Source organism: Doryrhamphus excisus, linkage group LG8 (genome assembly GCF_037039965.1).
Source record: "Doryrhamphus excisus strain RoL-2023G ecotype Guam linkage group LG8, RoL_Dexc_Guam_v1.1, whole genome shotgun sequence".
Classification (NCBI taxonomy): Eukaryota; Metazoa; Chordata; class Actinopteri; order Syngnathiformes; family Syngnathidae; genus Doryrhamphus; species Doryrhamphus excisus.
The window spans coordinates 14,755,423-14,773,174 of record NC_136364.1 but is presented as its reverse complement, the minus strand read 5'-3'; the positions used below and the strand labels follow the sequence as shown (position 1 = coordinate 14,773,174).

The window sequence follows — 17,752 nt, the reverse complement described above, 5'->3', positions numbered from 1 at the left end:
TTTTAAGTAGCCTATGAGAGAGCTGTGGCAGATTAACTCTGCCTAGCAACAATAAGTCATCGTTGTGCTCCATAGTGACATTTAGCATTTTGAGTGCATAAGTGCATTCCAGCGTGAACTACAGCAAAATGCTGTCAGGGCATAAATGTTGTCAATAGTCGCCATTTGGCTACATCACGGAAGTGGAGGGACCGACTCGAGTGGTTTCAAGCCAAGGGAAAGGACAGAAAAAGGTGTCTACATTTTTGTCATTGTCATTCTTGTTTACTAGTGAGCCGCCATTATTTCAAGTTAGTCCCGCCCTTTCCTCTTAGAAAAGATGGTGGGAAGTGTCCACCCTCCACATTTTGGTCGGTTTCAAGGTAATATCCAGGTATTGACATGCGCATTGCATTATGCCGTACTTATTCGGTGTGAGCACACTTATGCACAAATCGACTGCTGAATCTCAATTAGCACACGATACTTACTCCTTTCCGTTTTGAATGCGTCAGTGATGCTTTCAATGATGAAAAAACAGTGGCGACACCTGGTGGCAGAAAAAGCAATTACAATGTTATGCAAAAATTAAGCATTATAAAAACAAGGTATTTGCAGTGTGTGTTTTTGAAAACATTTATTTCTTGGCTTTTAATTACATTCCTATTTACAGTATTTCAACCGGAAGTGTCGTTTCAAAACAAAAGTTTGTGTATTTGTTGGAAGTCAAACAGCTGGACGTGTGTCTTGTTTTAACATTTCACACACACACACACACACACTTTACATGTAAGACCTCTGGAAGTTTCTCTATGCTTCTGGTGTTATTTAGAGACAACAGAAAGCACCTGATCACTGGTGTTTGATTCACATTTAGAAATTAAACATTTTATTAAGTCTCCAATCAATGACATTCTACTCACACACTTGACTAGGAAAGCAACACACCACAGCCACAGGGGGCAACAGCTTCACAGGAATGGTGTGTTTTTCCATTCGCACCAACTTAGGTTTAAGGATTACCGTTTGCTTTTAAAATTGTTAACGGTTAAAACTGTTAAATAATACAAAGCACAGGCAGAAGTCCAACCAACCAAGAACTGTGCAGTTAATCGGATGATGGGAACATTCTATTTTTCAAAAACAGCCTGCGTTAAGTCGTTGCAAGACAATCTGCTGCATTTGCAAAAAAAAGAACCTGATCAGTGCTTTGCAATTTATATATGAATCCTGACCTGCTCTGCTCTGGGATGTTGCTTCCTCACCGCCCCCCCTCCCCCTTCAACAGGAGGCTATATTTAGTTGCGTACACTCAAAGGAAAAATGACTTGTTTTTGATACTGAAGCTGAGGCAAAGCTAGAAGGGACTTAGAATGTGTAGCCTGCAGGGGGAGCTTTGTCATCTTTGTTGCTTTCTAGGGAGAAAGGGGGAATGCGGACGTCAAAGCAGGATCCGTCCGTCCTCTCGATACGAAATGTTCCCCTAAAAAAAAAAAAACACAGAGCGGTGTGTTCAATGAATGTACGGACAGTTATTGTGTTGTGTTTGTGAGAAACCTACCACATGTGACCGCTGGGGGACTGCAGAGAGACATGGCTGCTGTACTGAAATGCTGGCTGTTCTTTAGACAACACCGGCTCCTGTGATCAGATACAGGTTTTTGTTACCACACCACAACATGCTCTGGTTTGGCTGTCTGGAACTAACAAGTTGAAACAATGGAAAACGCTTCCGTCCACAAACCAAGTGGGCACTTTTTCCAAGATAAGAACACCGTGACCGGGATTTATCGAGTTGGTTGACACAGACGGGTTGTCGACAAAAGCGGGTTCCACTGCATATGCTTGTATTTGCGTGTCAAAGTGCAAAGAGTGTGCTGACCCTGCCCACCACCCCACGTCCTCGGACCGTCTCCAGTGTGCCAGAAAGACTGAAGATCCTCCAGTGTCTCTCTCTTAGTTGAACCACCTCATTTCCCAGGTTCTCCAAACGGATGCAGTATCTCCACTGACAAGACACAACACACAGTTGATATATGAGAGTATACAGTAGGGGATTATCTAATTTTAACACCTTACAAAACTACCAACAGTCCAGAAATGATGGTAGGTTTATTGTAACCGATGATCCCCACAGAGGGGTTATGTGTCCACTTAGCACACATGTTAGTCCTGTCCCTTTAAGAAGTTTCTCCTAAGCTCAACTTATGTGGATAAACCTCCTCCTCAGCATGCTCCAAGACCAAAAGAGATGTCAAGAACACCATCCCTGCTGTCAAAGAGCGGTAGAGAAAAACCTCTTTGGGACTTCATGACATCATTGAGACTCTTCCATGAGAACTAAACAACACTTGAAGATGGGTCATGTGTGGTTCATAATGAACAAATTCCATTCCAGCTAAATATAATGGAGTCTAATGTCATACATTCTATTCTGTTTATGTTTCAGCAAACGCTGCTGAAAGGCTCAGAGGTATAAACTTCTCAGCTGCTTAACTATTACACTGAAAGGAGAAGCTCTCCGATCTGGTTGTACATCAGTATAATGACAATAAAGGCCATTCGGATTCTACCCCTACCGGGAGCACAAGAACTGCCAAGATGTTCATTAGTGTTACTGATTTAGTAGGCATGTGTGGGTAAACCTGCTTCAAATGATGTTCTTGAACTCACCCAGTACACGTGGGAGTTTTGGCCTTCCTGAATAAAAGACAGAAAATCACAGTTATACCAGCATGGCAACACAACATGATGAGCGCTCAGCGGTAGCACCTGAGCAATACGCATCATAACGTTCTTTAGTTACCCTCATGCCCATGTAGAAAGGGATGACGGTGACACGGATGTTCTCCGTGGTCTCCCTGTGGACATCGGAGAGCTCCAACCAGGGGTGGTTCTTTTCTTGCCATGCCTTCAGGGTGTCCCTGGGTATGAATGGAGGCGCTGAGGTAGACGTAGAACGATAAGGCACATTCATAAATGTCACAAAAGAGAGGACAAAGGGACCGCATGAGGCGTGCTTACATTTGGTAGGGTTGTACATGAGGAAGCGCTCAAACAGCTCATGCTGGATGGGGATCTGCTCTGCAGAGTTGTAAGGCAGGATGTCTTCATGGCTCACATAATCCAGACCTGATAGAAAGACACCAAATGCAGATACTGTGGTTAATACTGACATCCCTCCGACTGGCGGACCTGCGTTGGTGTACGTGGTTGTCGACATAACTGAAAATAGCCATTGCTTGCACACTTACTTGTGACTTAAGCCAGAAAGCTGAGGAGAATGGGCGATAATAAAGCCTTTTATAACCTACGGCAGTTAGTTGAGTTGTTGTTTTACGCCACTAGAGCAAAAACTTAATAGGATGAGGGTTCCTTATTGCCCCTCCTGCCCTTCTTCCTTTGTTTTTATTTATTTCGACACCATCAGAACGCAACAATAATGACGTTAATAAGAACAAAGGGGACCAGAACTCAGTTGGTCGACATGGTTGGCTGTCGACACAAACAAGGTGGCCTTCAGTGCATTCCATTGTAACGGAACATACTGGGCTCACCAATAGAATGTGAACAATGTGTCTTGCATTGAGTCAGACTTCCATATCTAGCGCTGCTTATCAGTAGAAACTGAACCAGCACATAGCAGATATAAATCAAAGATGTCATACCGGGGATAGCGTACAGTGCTCTGCTGTCATCATGGTTGGCCAGAAATGTCACTGCCTCCGTCTGGGACCGTTGAGACTGTCAAATGAAACAAGGATACATTTTTTAAAGGACAGTAGATACGGAATTTATCCACCTTAACGTAGCACATTTACGTCTTTGATAAAGTGCTTTTCCACCACATTTTTCAACAGCTGCAACTACGACTGCACATTTTGATCATGGTTTTCCCACATGCCTCAACATTCATTCATTTTCTACAGGGGTGCTGGAGCCTATCCCAGCTGTCTTCGGGCCAGAGGCGGGGTACACCCTGGACTGGTGGCCAGCCAATCACAGGGCACATATAGACAAACAACCATTCACACTCACATTCATACCTATGGACAATTTGGAGTCGCCAATTAACCTAGCATGTTTTTGGAATGTGGGAGGAAACCGGAGTACCCAGAGAAAACCCACGCATGCACGGGGAGAACATGCAAACTCCACACAGAGATGGCCGAGGGTGGAATTGAACTCGGGTCTCCTAGCTGTGAGGCCTGCATGCTAACCACTCACTCACATCTGATCAAGCTCCATGTGCAATATTAAGGTTCTAAGTGCAATATATTAAGTTCTAAGTGAAGTATTTCTATAATGCCTCATATTACCTCACTAACAAGATCTCATAGTGTATAGACTGGTCATATATTTGATCTCATATCATATTATCTGCAAACTGTATTTGTATATAACTCTGGGTAAAATTGTTGATTTGTTAATACTTGGGTTGTTTATATTATTTATTTTTTTAATTGTGTATTTCGTACTGCTAAACTGTTTCTGTATTCTTGCCGCTGTGCAATGCAAATTTCCCCACTGAGGGACGAATAAAGGCATATCTTATCTTATCTTATCTTGCAGCCACATGCATCAACAACTGTGCCTAAATGTGGTTATTCTGTAATGCAACATGTAACCACTAGATGTCACTAAAGGCCACACAAACTCAATGACTTACAATGTGAGGGCAGTCTCTGGTATCGATCAGAACTTGGTAGTACGTGTGCGTCTTGCCCTTTACTTCCTTCGAGCCGTGGGCACCAGGGTGTTCGGGTTTGCTGGGATAACAAACAATTAAAAAAAACAACAAAACAGCTGCGTGTTACACCGGAGCCACAACTAGCCTAAATCCCTCAAACTATGTGCTTGAGCGCCAACTGGAACGGCCTTTTACCTGTCGGACATCGGGGGTGTGATGTCTCTGTCATAGAGTCGAGCGTGCCATGGGAACAGGACAATACCTCTGTAGCCAAACACGCTGTGGAGAAATAACTGGAGAAGACAACACAGACCTCACATAAGACATGGAAGGTATAAACGGGCATGGATGATGTGTTAGAGTACCCATGCTAAGCTGAATTATGAAAACATCTAAACAAACAGCATCTGTGATCCAAGTATGTAAAGAATGACCTATATTGCGTTAACTCAACCACATGCCTGTGCGTGGAAGTGAGCTAACCAATTACCTGTCCCGTTTCATATTTGCCGTGCTGCTTCAGAGCCTCAAACACGCCCACAGTCTCCAAAATCTTCCCTTCAGGCCTGTTCCTGCCAAATAGAGGCAACATCAACAGTGTTTTCCATGCAGTACATTCATTCATTCATTCGTGGCAGCTCGCCACCAATTCATTTGGACCGCCACACATCGTTTTTGAGCTCCCTATTAAGATTTCCCCATGTTTATGTTTGAAAACGTCCACTTCCAGTTTGTGTGTGTATTGCAATAGGCAATATTATTTGCATGTATAATTGCTGCCATTGTTGTGTGAATGCTGAGGAGCAAGACTTCTCTTAAAAAAAAATTACACATTTACTGTAATTTACTGTAAATCATCCCATTGAAAATGAATGGGCAATTCATTATTGTACAGGGTAACATGGCATAGGATGTAGCCTGGTTGTTTCTAAAGCTGATGGTTGCTGGTTCGATCCTTGATGAAGCTATAATTACTCTACTTATTTTTATATTTCAACATTCAGTGTGCATTTTTACTTTCCCACATTGAAAATCCTGTTTTAAGTTTGTTAAAATGAACACGTTAAATGGCGCCCCCTACTGTGGAAAATAATTACTTTTTTTCCATTACTGCAATGTTGCACTTCTACAGGGCGTCATGGCTAAGGTGGTAGATAAGTCGTGAGTAACTGAGTAATATTTCAACAGTCACAATCATTTTTATGCTTTAGCATTTAGTTTAAACTATTCCCTTCTCAAGGTTTCTTTTTCCCTAATGGGTTTTGAGTTTATCCTTGCCCGGATGGGGGTTCAGATCAGGGGATGTCGTCTATCATCTACTGTTGTCTACTGTTGCCTGCTTGTTGAGGCTCCTTTGTGATTAAGGGCTATAGAAATAAACTTGACCTAAACTTGACCATTTCAACATTTCAAATTCCACCATTTTTGTCTGCTAACTGCTTGCACACCATTCCAAAATCAGTTCTTTCAGGACTTTTCAATTGTCAATATTTTCTGTGACATTTTTTCCATTGAAAGTGAATGGACAATATAAATGTGGCCCGCTATTGTTACATTTCACATTACATGTAACATCCTGCTTAACTGTGAGTGGTCGTCTCCAAACCCGATGGTTGCTGGTTCAATGGATGAAGAGATTTCCAACACATTTCTAAGATATTTCAGCATTCATTCCACATGTCAGTTCAGCATCAACATGCAAATTCTATTGAAATCGCTTAATATGGATTCCATTAGTATTCTGTTGATATGCACCCAACACGCAGTGTGCCAAAGCTGGTGCGGCATCGATCCCAACGGGCATGGTGCCAACAGAGTGTGACAAAATTTGAGCGGGCAAACTGAGATGCTACTTAGTTGAAACATTGTTATTATAGTGTGTAACCACCAACCCTATTGAAACCATTTACGTGATCCTACAGGAGTGTAAATCCTGCTTTCTTGTAATCTAAATCACAACTTTGACAGGATTGCATTAAAAAAAAAATCAATTTCATCTTTCATCCCCACACACACACACACACACACACACACACACACACACACTTGAGTGTACATAGCAGCAGACAACAACAGCTGGTCACTTTGAATTAAAAAAAAAACAGGAATACTTCTCTGCTCCCTGCAAAGCTAATCGCTTAGAACAGAGATGAAGAGTAAGGATTAATAAGTAGCAATTTAATATTACACTGTTTTGACTTCAGGTTATTTTCATATCAAAAGGTTAATACACACGTATAATATGTAGACAACATGATTTTCAAGAACAGGATGAAAAACAGAACCAGAGAAGCACCAGTCAAGCACTCACTCACTGTAGTATCCTGTACATTGTAGCTGACTTAGCATGAGTACTGGAGAAAACTAAACCTATGTAGTTTATGTTGAAGCATGGCTACAAATGGGTGTCAAATCTACTAAAGAAAGTACTACTACGTTACACTCTACTGTACTCTGTGTGTATGCGACTGCCCCCACACCCCGCCTTCACATCAATCACTTTGCTTTCCTTTTCTTTGACACACTGCCATCAGAAGCGTGTGTCTCGCACTTAAGAGATATAATGGAGGTAACACGCGTTCGGTGGCAAACCAACTATAAACCCAATCATTAAAAATAGACTATATATACACACATGTTTGCAAATTTAGCAAAGAGTGTGGATACTACTTTGACTTGAGCATAATATGACGGGAGTCCCCACTGCGCGACAAACTCCAGCATAGCTAAAGCCTTTAGCTTGTTAGCATTGACAGGTTGAGGACACAGCACGTTTAGCTTACCGTGACGACATAAACCTTGTCTGTTGAGCCACACCGTACATTCCACAGGTTCGGCATTCTAACAGGGGTCTGCACACGTCGAACCTGCTGTCAGCGACACTAAGTATTCTATGTGCTTGTTTCTTGCTGTATTTACTCAGAGTGCTCAACAATCCCCTGCGTAGCGCACAGGCAGCCATCTTGGTGGTGACACGCTGTTACGCACGGTCATCTGGGTATCGATGCTGCATTCAAGGACATTATATAGTAGGCACAGTTACTGCGATCACTGTGAAAACGAGCACAAGTGTCTTTTTTTGCTGGTATGAGACATGTCTTAACATCAATATTTCACTGTGTGCAGGGCAGTTTTTAATTAGAGTTGTCGAGCCCTTTGTCGTACTTTTTAATTAATCCTATAGTCAGACAGCATGCCATGCGATTATGTATCATGCTAAATTCTCCATTTGTGAGCTAAATTGAATATTATATGCAAAATTGCATGTATGTTTTGTTGTTGGTGTGTTGGGTGACTTATTCGAGTTTGGATTTTTTGTTTTTGGCGAAAGCACGTTGAGTGTAAACACTTTTACGGGGAACATTGAAGGCATCGAACATTCACGTGGACTGAGGCAAGGAATACGTAATACATGTTTTACATTTACGCGTATTATAAAATATATTTACACAATTGAACGCGTGATTTGTCACGGGATAAACAACATAACACAAAATGATTTACTTCATTATTTTCTGCAGTGTAGAACCACAACCGTCACCGGAACTGACACACAGTGCGCATGCGTACTTTGGCGGCCATCTTTGGTCATAGTTTGTTTTGGACAGTCTTAGCAAGTCGTCACAAATATCAAAGTCCGTTCTACAACGTCACCGTGTCTATTAATTCATTCTCACCATGTGTTTAACAAAAGTTGACACATAATGTGTCCCATGTGTTTGACACTTTATCGTCAAAATTGTCTTCATACGAATGCACAAAGGGAAGTGATGAGGTGGGAATTGATGAGAATGTTTATTTTTAATTGTAGCAGAGCAGGGAAAGGATCTGACTACAAAGAACTGTAACACTACGCATGCGCGCTGGTTGAACTAACTACTAAGTGCGTCAGAACGCAAAAAGCAACACGGCAAACCCGGAAGTGATACAAAAATAAGCGAATAAAACCAGAAGTATAGCACAAAAGCGAACACAAACAACCAGTAACACCGGGCAAACTCACAGAGCGTGACAGAAATGACTGAACACGAGTGAAAGGACGCATCAAAGGAAACTGTCAGGGTCGTTTAATCGTAACTTAGTGTGGAGAATCATGGTGTAAATGCAGCCAAGACACTACTGAAAGGGGGCGATAATGCACCACGTGATGTATGCCAACATCCCCAAAAAAACGAAGAAGACAGCCATATCGAGTGACGTCACACTGTTTTTGCCGTTCGACCATTTTTTGTACTTCCGCTGGCAGAGGTCGTTATTAAATGTCTAACACAACATATATGTTGTATTTTATATAAGATCTGTAGCCTATTCAGTCGGCGTTTGAGGAAGTTATGGCGTCCGCCTTCGTCGTCGGAGATCAGTTCAAGATTCGTGTGACAGGACTGTTGGAAAAGCCGGACTCTTCACTGCCTGAAGCGTTGAGACAGAAACTGAGTATTATGTTAGAAAAGACAGGACCTACAACGCTGCCTTTCAGCATAGCGAGACAATTAAAGACGTATCTAAAGGATCAAGGTAAATGTAGTAGTTTGTATTTGTTTTACATAATTTTATTTCTGGAGCTATTCTTACATACTGCAGTTCAATGCAATAAAAGACACGAATCTGTTACCTGCATGAAGTCATATTGTATATTTATTTTTTTGTTCAGGGCATCCTTTTTATTTACATGAATTATTGGAGGATAGTTCACTGCATCTGCCTGAGATTGTCAAGCCCCCCAGAGTAAGTTGCATAAAGTTTATTGAATTATACTCAATATATATAGGGGATATATATATATTGATATATGTAATATATATGGGGACGTTGACTCTGCCCAGCCACCCCTGTAGTAGTAGAAATAATGTAATTAGCATACATGTTGATGGGGTATATTGTGTATTCTGCTAGAGAAAATAACTGCTTTTTTTAAATTCCAGAACCCTGAGCTGGTCGCACGCTTGGATCGCATTAAAGCCAGGCTAGCAAATGAAGAATACAACAAGATGACACGTAATGTAAACAATCAGGTAAATGCTATTTTCTGCAAATGTTGCTTTTACCGACTCTGCAATGGGGTGGGCAGATCATAAAAATGTAATTATAAAACTAATGTAATTGTATAATTTTGTGTGTTCATGTATTTGCATCACGCCCTTATACTTTGCAAAAGAATACATGTCGTGACCATTTTTTCACTGATTTTCAGGAAATGAACCGAAATGGAACACTGGCAGATTTTGGTCGGGAAGGTTAGTGTGCTGTAGAAATGTTAACATTTTCATTTCATCTGTACCGCTTATCTGTAATTCAAGTGTCTTTTGATTTTTGATTGTGCACAGTGCGATCAGCAAAAGCCGTGGTTGTGACCGTTTTCAACTTCCTGGTGACGATTGTTGCTACGTTCGCCTGCTCCTACATGGGTAGTCAGTACCTGTTCACAGAAACGACAGCCGTATGTAAAACTCCTGTTTCATACACAGTAAGCCAAAATGGAACTAGCTTGTCCACACATTGGATTTCTCAACACGGTGTCAAAAGGAATATGTATGCGTATGCTGAAGTTTCCAACAGTTCTTTAACGTTCATTATTATTTTTTTTATTTCCAGCGAGTTGTGTCTGCTGTGATCGCAACGTCTGTAGTCGGGCTTGCAGAGCTGTTCGTCCTGGTCCGGACCATGGAGGGAGAACTCGGGGAACCCTAGCGCCGAGGTTCACCATGTGTCATGGCAGATACATGAATACAAATGAGAAACAATTGGCGCCTAACACTCACAATTACGAGTGTGCTTGAATGCCTCACGGTGCAAGGAGAAAAGAGCAGAAAGGAGACAGAGCATGAAGTTGTTCATTGCAATGTGTGCATTATTCTGTATGAACAATAAGTAGGTTTGATGATTATCTTGAGGCATTATTGTCGGTTGTATGTATTTTTGTACTATTGTGATTGTTGAGCTTTCCCCTTCAATTTGGCATTATAATTAATATGCAGATTTAAACCCTTGGAGTTATGTTGGACGATTACTTATTTATCAGTGTTTATGTGAAACTATCAAAATGTGACCATGCAAAATACACATTTGACCCAAAAGTATATAATAAACTAATTTAGTATGTTCAATATTTCAAGTTAAGACTAAAAGGTTTATGTTTTTTTTAATTGTGCAGGAGTACAGGTTACATGGCTTCAGCTTAAATGTCTGTAAAAAGTTTGGTAACCACCGGTTTAAGTCATAGTGGTATCAAACCGATCTCGATACAGGTACATGTATCGTGGCACCCCTGATAATCATCTGTGTGTTCTTCTGCTGCATCTATGTAATTTTCATTTGAGTACTGTACTAATCATTTCTGGAGGGTGCATCATACGAAAGGTCGTAACAGAACCTCGGACCATGTGTATTTATCATTTTCTGAAACCACATCTGCGTCAGTCTTTTAGACAGACCCTGCAGTAAAAAATGAACTTGAAATTCCTATGATCATTGTATTTGTATGAATAAAAACATCAAGTTGCATATTGCGGTCTGTCTTTATTGTGATGATGACATGCTTGCGAAATGTAAGCTTAAGTATCTTATTTCCTGTGTATGTTTACGAGGGTAAACGATTACAGTGTGGTCTACATAATAATATTAGTTGTACATTCATTTTATCTACATATTCCCATGAAAACGTGGATCAAAATGACTTAAAGAATGTTAGCATGCTAAAAGTAGCATGATAACACCTACCATAATGACGCTACATGTATACCTCTGAAAATGCTAAACGTGTTAGTATGTAGTAAATGGTCTTTCATATGTATAGTGTTTGTCCACCTACACTTTGACACTGTTAGCGCATTTACCCACTGATGACACAGCATCAGGAAAAAAAATATCTTGCCTAAGGCTACTTCAACATGATCGCAGTAGGATCAAACCCACAACCTTCCCGTTGGGAGACAACCACCTGAGTCATTTCACCCATATAATTATCTCAGCATGCTAACACTAACGTGATAGTGCTACGTATCTGCTTAAGTTCATATTTATGAAACTCGAAAAAAAATGTTAGTATGCTAGCAACGCCAACACCTAGTATAATAGTGTCTACCGATGACAATGGATAAAAATGCTATTATGCTCATGTTATCGAGTTAGTAATGTTAATATGCGAATGTTAGCATGCTAACGCAATTTTCTTTATATAAAAGGTCTATCCACGACATTGGATAAAAATGCTACTAAGCTAATATTAGCATGCTAACACCGAGCATGATGGTGCTAATTTTTTTTATATAAAAAGGGTCTATCCACGACATTGGATAAAAATGTTACTAAGCTAATATTAGCATGCTAACACCGAGCATGATGGTGCTAATTTTTTTATGTAAAAGGGTCTATCCACGACATTGGATAAAAATGCTACTATGCTAATATTAGCATACTATCACTTAGCATGATAGTGCCGTTTATACCAGTGTCTACTCATGGAAACAACTACAAATGCTAGTATGCCAATATTAGCATGCTAACACCTACCGTAATCGCAAAGTACAGGAAGGCTAAATGTTTCGAACGAGTGCTCAGAGCATTTTTTGGTGGACTTGCATGCAAAAACACTGGAAATGGTCCTCTCTCGCAATGTTCAAGAATCTTTTTAAAAATACCTGGATCCAGATGATGATCAGGATCATTTGTGGCCAGTCTACGGTTCCAAAATCAGCACATCACACGCTCGCCCCTCCATTGCGTTTATCAAATTGCTGGTACTTCTTCTCTGCCGACAGATGGGACAGTAATTGGATCTGTGACAGCGACTGCTTTCGAAGTGATCATATCGCCAACAACACGTTTACAAAAAGATTACTGCCCTTGATCAACAACTTCAAAACAAGACAAGGACGATCTGTTTTCCGATATCAATCCCTATTTTTTGTAAACTATTCTCCGGTTATGAGTGCGGAGGGGGGGGGAGATTAAAAGCTGTAACTACATCTGGAGGGGAACTAAAGTATTTTCCTGAATTCTGAGATTTGACACCCAGATTAAAGGTTTATTGAAAGATTACTTGGTATTAAAGATGATTGTGATATGGAGAGATCACTGTCCACTGCACTGTCAGTCATATTTGTCCATGTATTATACCTCTCATGTAATATTTCTCTAACTTAAATCCAAGCAGAATTACAGGACATGTAAGCTGATAGACCCTAAAGCTCTTGCTTTAATTTAGCTCTTATTTTTCATTAGTTCCTTCCGCCTGCCTACTGTATATAACCCCCCTGATACCTACAAAGTAGAGAGATTTAAAATATATTTATATATATTTTGACTGAAAATAATTATTCCTGTCATGGTATCGTCCTTGAAGGAATCATTTTTAATCTGGATGTTTTGAAAAGTAATTCTGACAAGGCCACAGCATTAAACACGCCAGGGTTCATATTAGAACATAAAAACAAACGTTAGCAGATGCAGCCTCAAATGCTGCACAGTAGCAATAAAGGCTGCTAATTAAAATTCATTACTAGATACAAAATTCTAAACCAAAACGCATGTCTCACTGAAAGACTAAAACAGTTAGCCCACTACAAGGAAATACACAAAACCTACCGTCATTTCATCTTCCCAAACAGGGCAGCACCACGTCAATAGCGAACTACACACATTGGAAACAAGCTAATTAGCACAGCTTTGCACCCCGGCTGCTGGTGATGCGTTAATGGAACCAAAGACTGTAGGACCTTTGCCTTTTTCCAATTCCCCATTACAACTACAACTACAGTGGTTCCCAAACTTTTTACAGTCACGTACCCCTTCAGACATTTGACATGAAGGCATGTACACCCTACTTCTGCACACTTTTTATGTTAATTAACTTGAAATATTGAAGATAATTAATTGGTTCATTCATTTTAAATGTGTATTTTATTTGTCACGATTGAGGATCCGTGTCCGTCCAAAAGTCAATTTGTTTACTTTTGATGTCTGTTATAAGTAGGACATTTTATAACATTGTATTACTTTTATGAGCAACAAGTGGTTGGTTTTGTAAATATCACGTGATTTGGACTGCACGTGCACGTGTGGGTGTGTTTCCTGTGATTTCTAAGTGTCCCTGAATGCAGCGGCAACTCGTGCCGGAGAAGTTACGTGATGCATTTGATTTGCTCAGCACTGCGCCGCTCGGGGATCAATTACAACACCAATATGAATGAAATCTTCAATATGAAACACTTATAATGCACACAGTAATCATTCAAACGTATTTATTTGTTGATATGTTGTACACAAAGCAAGGAACAACCTGACGTTGTCTACTTTCTGCTGGGTGCCCCTCGTGACTTGAGGTGTTCATGCCTTCTCGTAATTATGAGTTTTAGGCGCTTATGGCACGCCACCTTGGGAACCAAGGCACTAGTATTAACATTCAGCGGTTTTCTGTTAGCATGTTAGCATGCTATTTCCGTGCTGTCTAAGTTAATACAATATTAATGGCCAGGCTAGAGTTTAGCAACGGTTGATTTTTTTAAATTATGAACGATATACCAAAGACGTATTTCTATGTCTTTTTTGCGAGAGTTTCCTGCAGTTTTAATCTGTAAAAGCGACCACAAGGTGGACGAAGTGATGCTTTTTAGGGAAATATTAATAATGCAAATGTGAAAGTTGTAAATAGTTCAAGGTAAAATGTAAAATAACCATTTTATTCTATTGTGGTATAGTTGTTTGGATATTTGAGCTGTCACTCAAGCAGAACAAATGTGAAAGTTATGCTTGAAATATGGATTTATTCATCTGTACAGACTGAACATGAAACCGAAACCAGAAAAATGCAACAAAATAGAGAGCTGTGAAGCATAGAAGTCAAATTGCATGTTGAGTTCAATGACTCTGTACACATCGGCAGGTCTGCGGTAACACTGAAGGTTCTCCCTGCCTCCCTGACAGTTCCGTAAGAAGGAAGAGTTAGTATATTTTGTGTGAAAGTCCATGAATGGATATTTGAATTGTTCTTTTCATCAGAACTCCAGGAAGTTGGTCACAATAGCAGCGTTATAGATCAGGTCTGAGATGTAGCCCATGGAGGTCTGTGGACCCATTTGATGATGATGATGGAGGTGGTGATGTCCCTGGCCCTGATTCACTTCCCAGTACATGGACTGAGAGTGAGAAGGAACCACTTGGTCCACAGAGGCCCCACATTGAGCCAGACTCTGGTTCTTCAGGTTCCTGTGGGCCTGGTAGGAGTGGCCGGACACCTGAGGTTGCCTGGTGATGGGCTGAGAAAAAGAAGCAGGTAGGAAAGTGGAGAGGGTGGATCCCAGTTGCTGCCTCTGTTGGCGCTCCGCCTCCCAGACACGGGACTCGGAACGCTTGGGTGTGCTGAGGATGGGTTGCTGGTGGAGGGACGATTGTGTCGGGGTTTGGTTGTTGTAGATCTGGATCCAGTCAGAGTAGAATTGTGGGATATCTTCACAAGGTTGGCCTTGATCTGGTCTGAACATGTCTGCCAAAGATGCCGGGGCGGGGAAAGCTGAGGTCACCAGTCCGGAGCCGTGTTCTGGAAGTCCTCTACCCCCCAGAACATGTTTGGCGGACATGGGTAGTCTCCCGGTCTTGATACTTCTGGCTCTTCGGTTTTGAAACCACACCTGTGGACCACAGCGAGATTTGTCATTTCGGATTAGTGCTCATTTTCGTAGGCTTCGCCATGATGACGGATGTATGCAAAAGTGACTCCTGCTAGCTTGATGTTAACGTACACTTCCGATTTTGGATTTACATTTTCAATAAAAGTGACTTTTGTAATGATTACATTAGATTGGAGTAGCAGAACTCTCCCCTTCTCTCTTTAATTGTAGTTGTTCACCATCGACAGAAGCTAAAATCACAATCCAAGTTTAAGCCCTTAGCATCGGACTTGGTTTCATCTCGATAGAACTTATCGTTCTTGACCTCCAGCCCTTATTCACCCTGATACCCTAAACTAACCCTACCCCGATTCTACTAATCCTAACCAGAGTCCACAACTGAGATCCAAAAATGTCAATCAAAAGCTTGTGGCTGCTTTTGGGGGAGTAGGACTTGGTTTGATCTCGATAGGACTTACACTTCTTGAGTTATTTTGTTTTGATAGCAGCTATCAAACCACCCTTCAACCTATACCCTAAACCTAAGTCTAACCAATCAACCCAGAATGGTCTGAAACATGCTCCTAACTTGATTCTGGGGGACATGTTCCCAAAATGTAACTCCATGAAAGACAAATTCCGCTTGCCTTACAACAATGCAATCTCAATGGACAACGTTTTTATTGAATAACCTAATCCAGGGGCTGCACGGTGGACGAGTGGTTAGTGCGCAGACTTCACAGCTAGGAGACCAGGGTTCAATTCCACCCTCTGTTTGCATGTTCTCCCCGTGCATGGGTTTTCTACGGGTACTCCAGTTTCCTCCCACATTCCAAAAACATGTTAGGTTAATTGGCGACTCCAAATTGTCCATAGGTATGAATGTGAGTGTGAATGGTTGTTTGTCTATATGTGCCCTGTGATTGGCTGGCCATCAGTCCAGGGTGTACCCCGCCTCTCGCCCGAAGACAGCTGGGATAGGCTCCAGCACCCCCGCGACCCTTGTGAGGATAAGCAGTAGAAAATGAATGAATGAATGAACCTAACCCATCTGACTTCAGGCACCCTGGACTGGTAACCAACCAACCAATCACAGGACACATTTCGACAAACAACCATTCACACTTACATTCACACCTATGGACAATTTGCCTATTTTACTTCAATCTATATCCATCCATACTAACATACTAATACACAGTATTAATACAGCTGTACCTTGGTTATCAGTACACAAACAAAAACTGAAAAGTACAAAAACAGATGAATTCTCCCCCGTAGGAAATCCCTTCCAGACACCCAAAAATATTTAATAGAGAAGAATTACAGTTTACATGGAGGAAAAATGTAGTATGAAAACCAAAGCATGCGTACTGTATTATAATACAGAGGTAGTACCCTACCTGTATCTTGCTCTCGGGCAGGTGTGTGTGCGCGGCCAGCCGCTCCCTCAAGGTGATATCAGGGTAAGGAGTCACGGCGAAGGCCTGCTCCAGCTCGGACAACTGAGCTCGGCTAAAAATGGTCCTCTTCCTTTTTCTGGGAGCCTCCGTTACTGTGGTAGAATCCCGGTCTGGATCCAGGGAGGATAGGACGCTCTCACTGCGGGTATCTTTTTCATTTTACAAGATTAAAACAATTAGGTGTGATCTACTTTGGATGGTGTCATGTATGTCTGCATCATGTAAACATGTGTTTACTAACTCACCTTTACAAGGTTCCTCGTGTTCCCCGAAAAGCATGTTTAGATCCACCATGGCCGCCTGCTGCTTCTGCTTGAGTGAAGTCAAATCGCCTTCCACAAACAATGCCATGATTGCTGCACACACACCAGGATTCGCACCCACACTGATGCTTTGAGAGTTGGGAGACTCTTATACTCGTAGGACACCCCCGCCCACCAACACAAACACACACACACACACACACACCAATCCAGCTCATCCATCCATTTATTTTCTATGCCGCTTATCCTCACTAGGGTGGGGGGGATGCCGGAGCCTATTCCAGCTGTCTTTGGATGAGAGGCAGGGGGTTATTTAATTAACATTGCTTTTACAATTTTTTTTACATTTGATATATGAAAATACATTTGTATCATTTAACAACAGCTATTATTTAAATGAATTAATTATTAATACATCAAATATTTGTAGTAACCTGAATTACAAGAAAAAATAAAAAAAATTAAATAAGTAATCTTAATTACTCGCAATAATAGAAATAAAATAAAATAAACAATAATGATAAAAATAATAATAAAATACAAAAAAATTATACAAATAAATATTAATTATGTATTAATAATTAATACAAATAAACAACCCCTTCCCCCACACCTCCAAAAATACTTTTGGTAACATTAATTCTAAGTAAATTTTACCATAATAAAATATTTTTTGGATAACTTTAAAATCTGAAAGTGAAATTTCCTCTGCAAATCACTATATTTGATGCATACCTTTTTCAGAAAGATAAT

General features: G+C 40.9%; 3 protein-coding genes across 4 annotated transcripts; 1 reads left to right on the top strand and 2 right to left on the bottom strand.

Annotated features, from left to right (window-relative positions):
- Positions 1–599: 599 nt before the first annotated feature.
- poldip2 (polymerase (DNA-directed), delta interacting protein 2) lies at positions 600–7,658 on the bottom strand. 2 transcript variants are annotated; one of them, XM_058080461.2, is made up of 11 exons: positions 7,453–7,658; positions 5,160–5,241; positions 4,865–4,962; positions 4,649–4,748; positions 3,648–3,723; positions 3,004–3,111; positions 2,786–2,922; positions 2,653–2,679; positions 1,862–1,987; positions 1,541–1,620; positions 600–1,462 (listed from the first exon to the last, which is right to left on the bottom strand). In XM_058080461.2, the coding sequence occupies exons 1-11, from the start codon at positions 7,629–7,631 to the stop codon at positions 1,348–1,350; spliced, it is 1,128 nt and encodes a 375-aa protein (XP_057936444.1). In that variant the 5' UTR covers positions 7,632–7,658; the 3' UTR covers positions 600–1,347. The 2 variants fall into 2 exon arrangements, with proteins under 2 accessions (XP_057936444.1, XP_057936445.1); XM_058080462.2 differs by having other exon boundaries at positions 5,160–5,235.
- Positions 7,659–8,838: 1,180 nt separating this feature from the next.
- Positions 8,839–11,163, top strand: vma12 (vacuolar ATPase assembly factor VMA12). Its single transcript, XM_058080463.2, has 6 exons — positions 8,839–9,184; positions 9,321–9,394; positions 9,592–9,681; positions 9,861–9,903; positions 9,994–10,106; positions 10,262–11,163. The coding sequence occupies exons 1-6, from the start codon at positions 9,001–9,003 to the stop codon at positions 10,355–10,357; spliced, it is 600 nt and encodes a 199-aa protein (XP_057936446.2). The 5' UTR covers positions 8,839–9,000; the 3' UTR covers positions 10,358–11,163.
- A 3,161-nt stretch (positions 11,164–14,324) lies between these two features.
- sebox (SEBOX homeobox) lies at positions 14,325–17,113 on the bottom strand. The gene is made up of 3 exons (XM_058080516.2): positions 16,982–17,113; positions 16,677–16,885; positions 14,325–15,294 (listed from the first exon to the last, which is right to left on the bottom strand). The coding sequence occupies exons 1-3, from the start codon at positions 17,085–17,087 to the stop codon at positions 14,662–14,664; spliced, it is 948 nt and encodes a 315-aa protein (XP_057936499.2). The 5' UTR covers positions 17,088–17,113; the 3' UTR covers positions 14,325–14,661.
- Positions 17,114–17,752: the final 639 nt, after the last annotated feature.

Bases quoted from the DNA above. Each gene is read 5' to 3' on its own strand.
- vma12 (XM_058080463.2), top strand. From the start codon at position 9,001: ATGGCGTCCGCCTTCGTCGTCGGAGATCAGTTCAAGATTCGTGTGACA. The intron at 9,682-9,860 runs GTAAATGCTATT...ACTGATTTTCAG, and splicing joins CACGTAATGTAAACAATCAG to GAAATGAACCGAAATGGAAC. The intron at 10,107-10,261 runs GTATGTAAAACT...TTTTATTTCCAG, and splicing joins TGTTCACAGAAACGACAGCC to CGAGTTGTGTCTGCTGTGAT.
- poldip2 (XM_058080461.2), bottom strand. From the start codon at position 7,631: ATGGCTGCCTGTGCGCTACGCAGGGGATTGTTGAGCACTCTGAGTAAA. The intron at 4,749-4,864 runs GTAAAAGGCCGT...TTGTTATCCCAG, and splicing joins ACACCCCCGATGTCCGACAG to CAAACCCGAACACCCTGGTG. The intron at 1,463-1,540 runs GTAGGTTTCTCA...TTTTTTTTTTAG, and splicing joins TCCCCCAGCGGTCACATGTG to GGGAACATTTCGTATCGAGA.
- sebox (XM_058080516.2), bottom strand. From the start codon at position 17,087: ATGGCATTGTTTGTGGAAGGCGATTTGACTTCACTCAAGCAGAAGCAG. The intron at 16,886-16,981 runs GTGAGTTAGTAA...AAAATGAAAAAG, and splicing joins ACACGAGGAACCTTGTAAAG to ATACCCGCAGTGAGAGCGTC. The intron at 15,295-16,676 runs GTAGGGTACTAC...TGTGGTCCACAG, and splicing joins TGCCCGAGAGCAAGATACAG to GTGTGGTTTCAAAACCGAAG.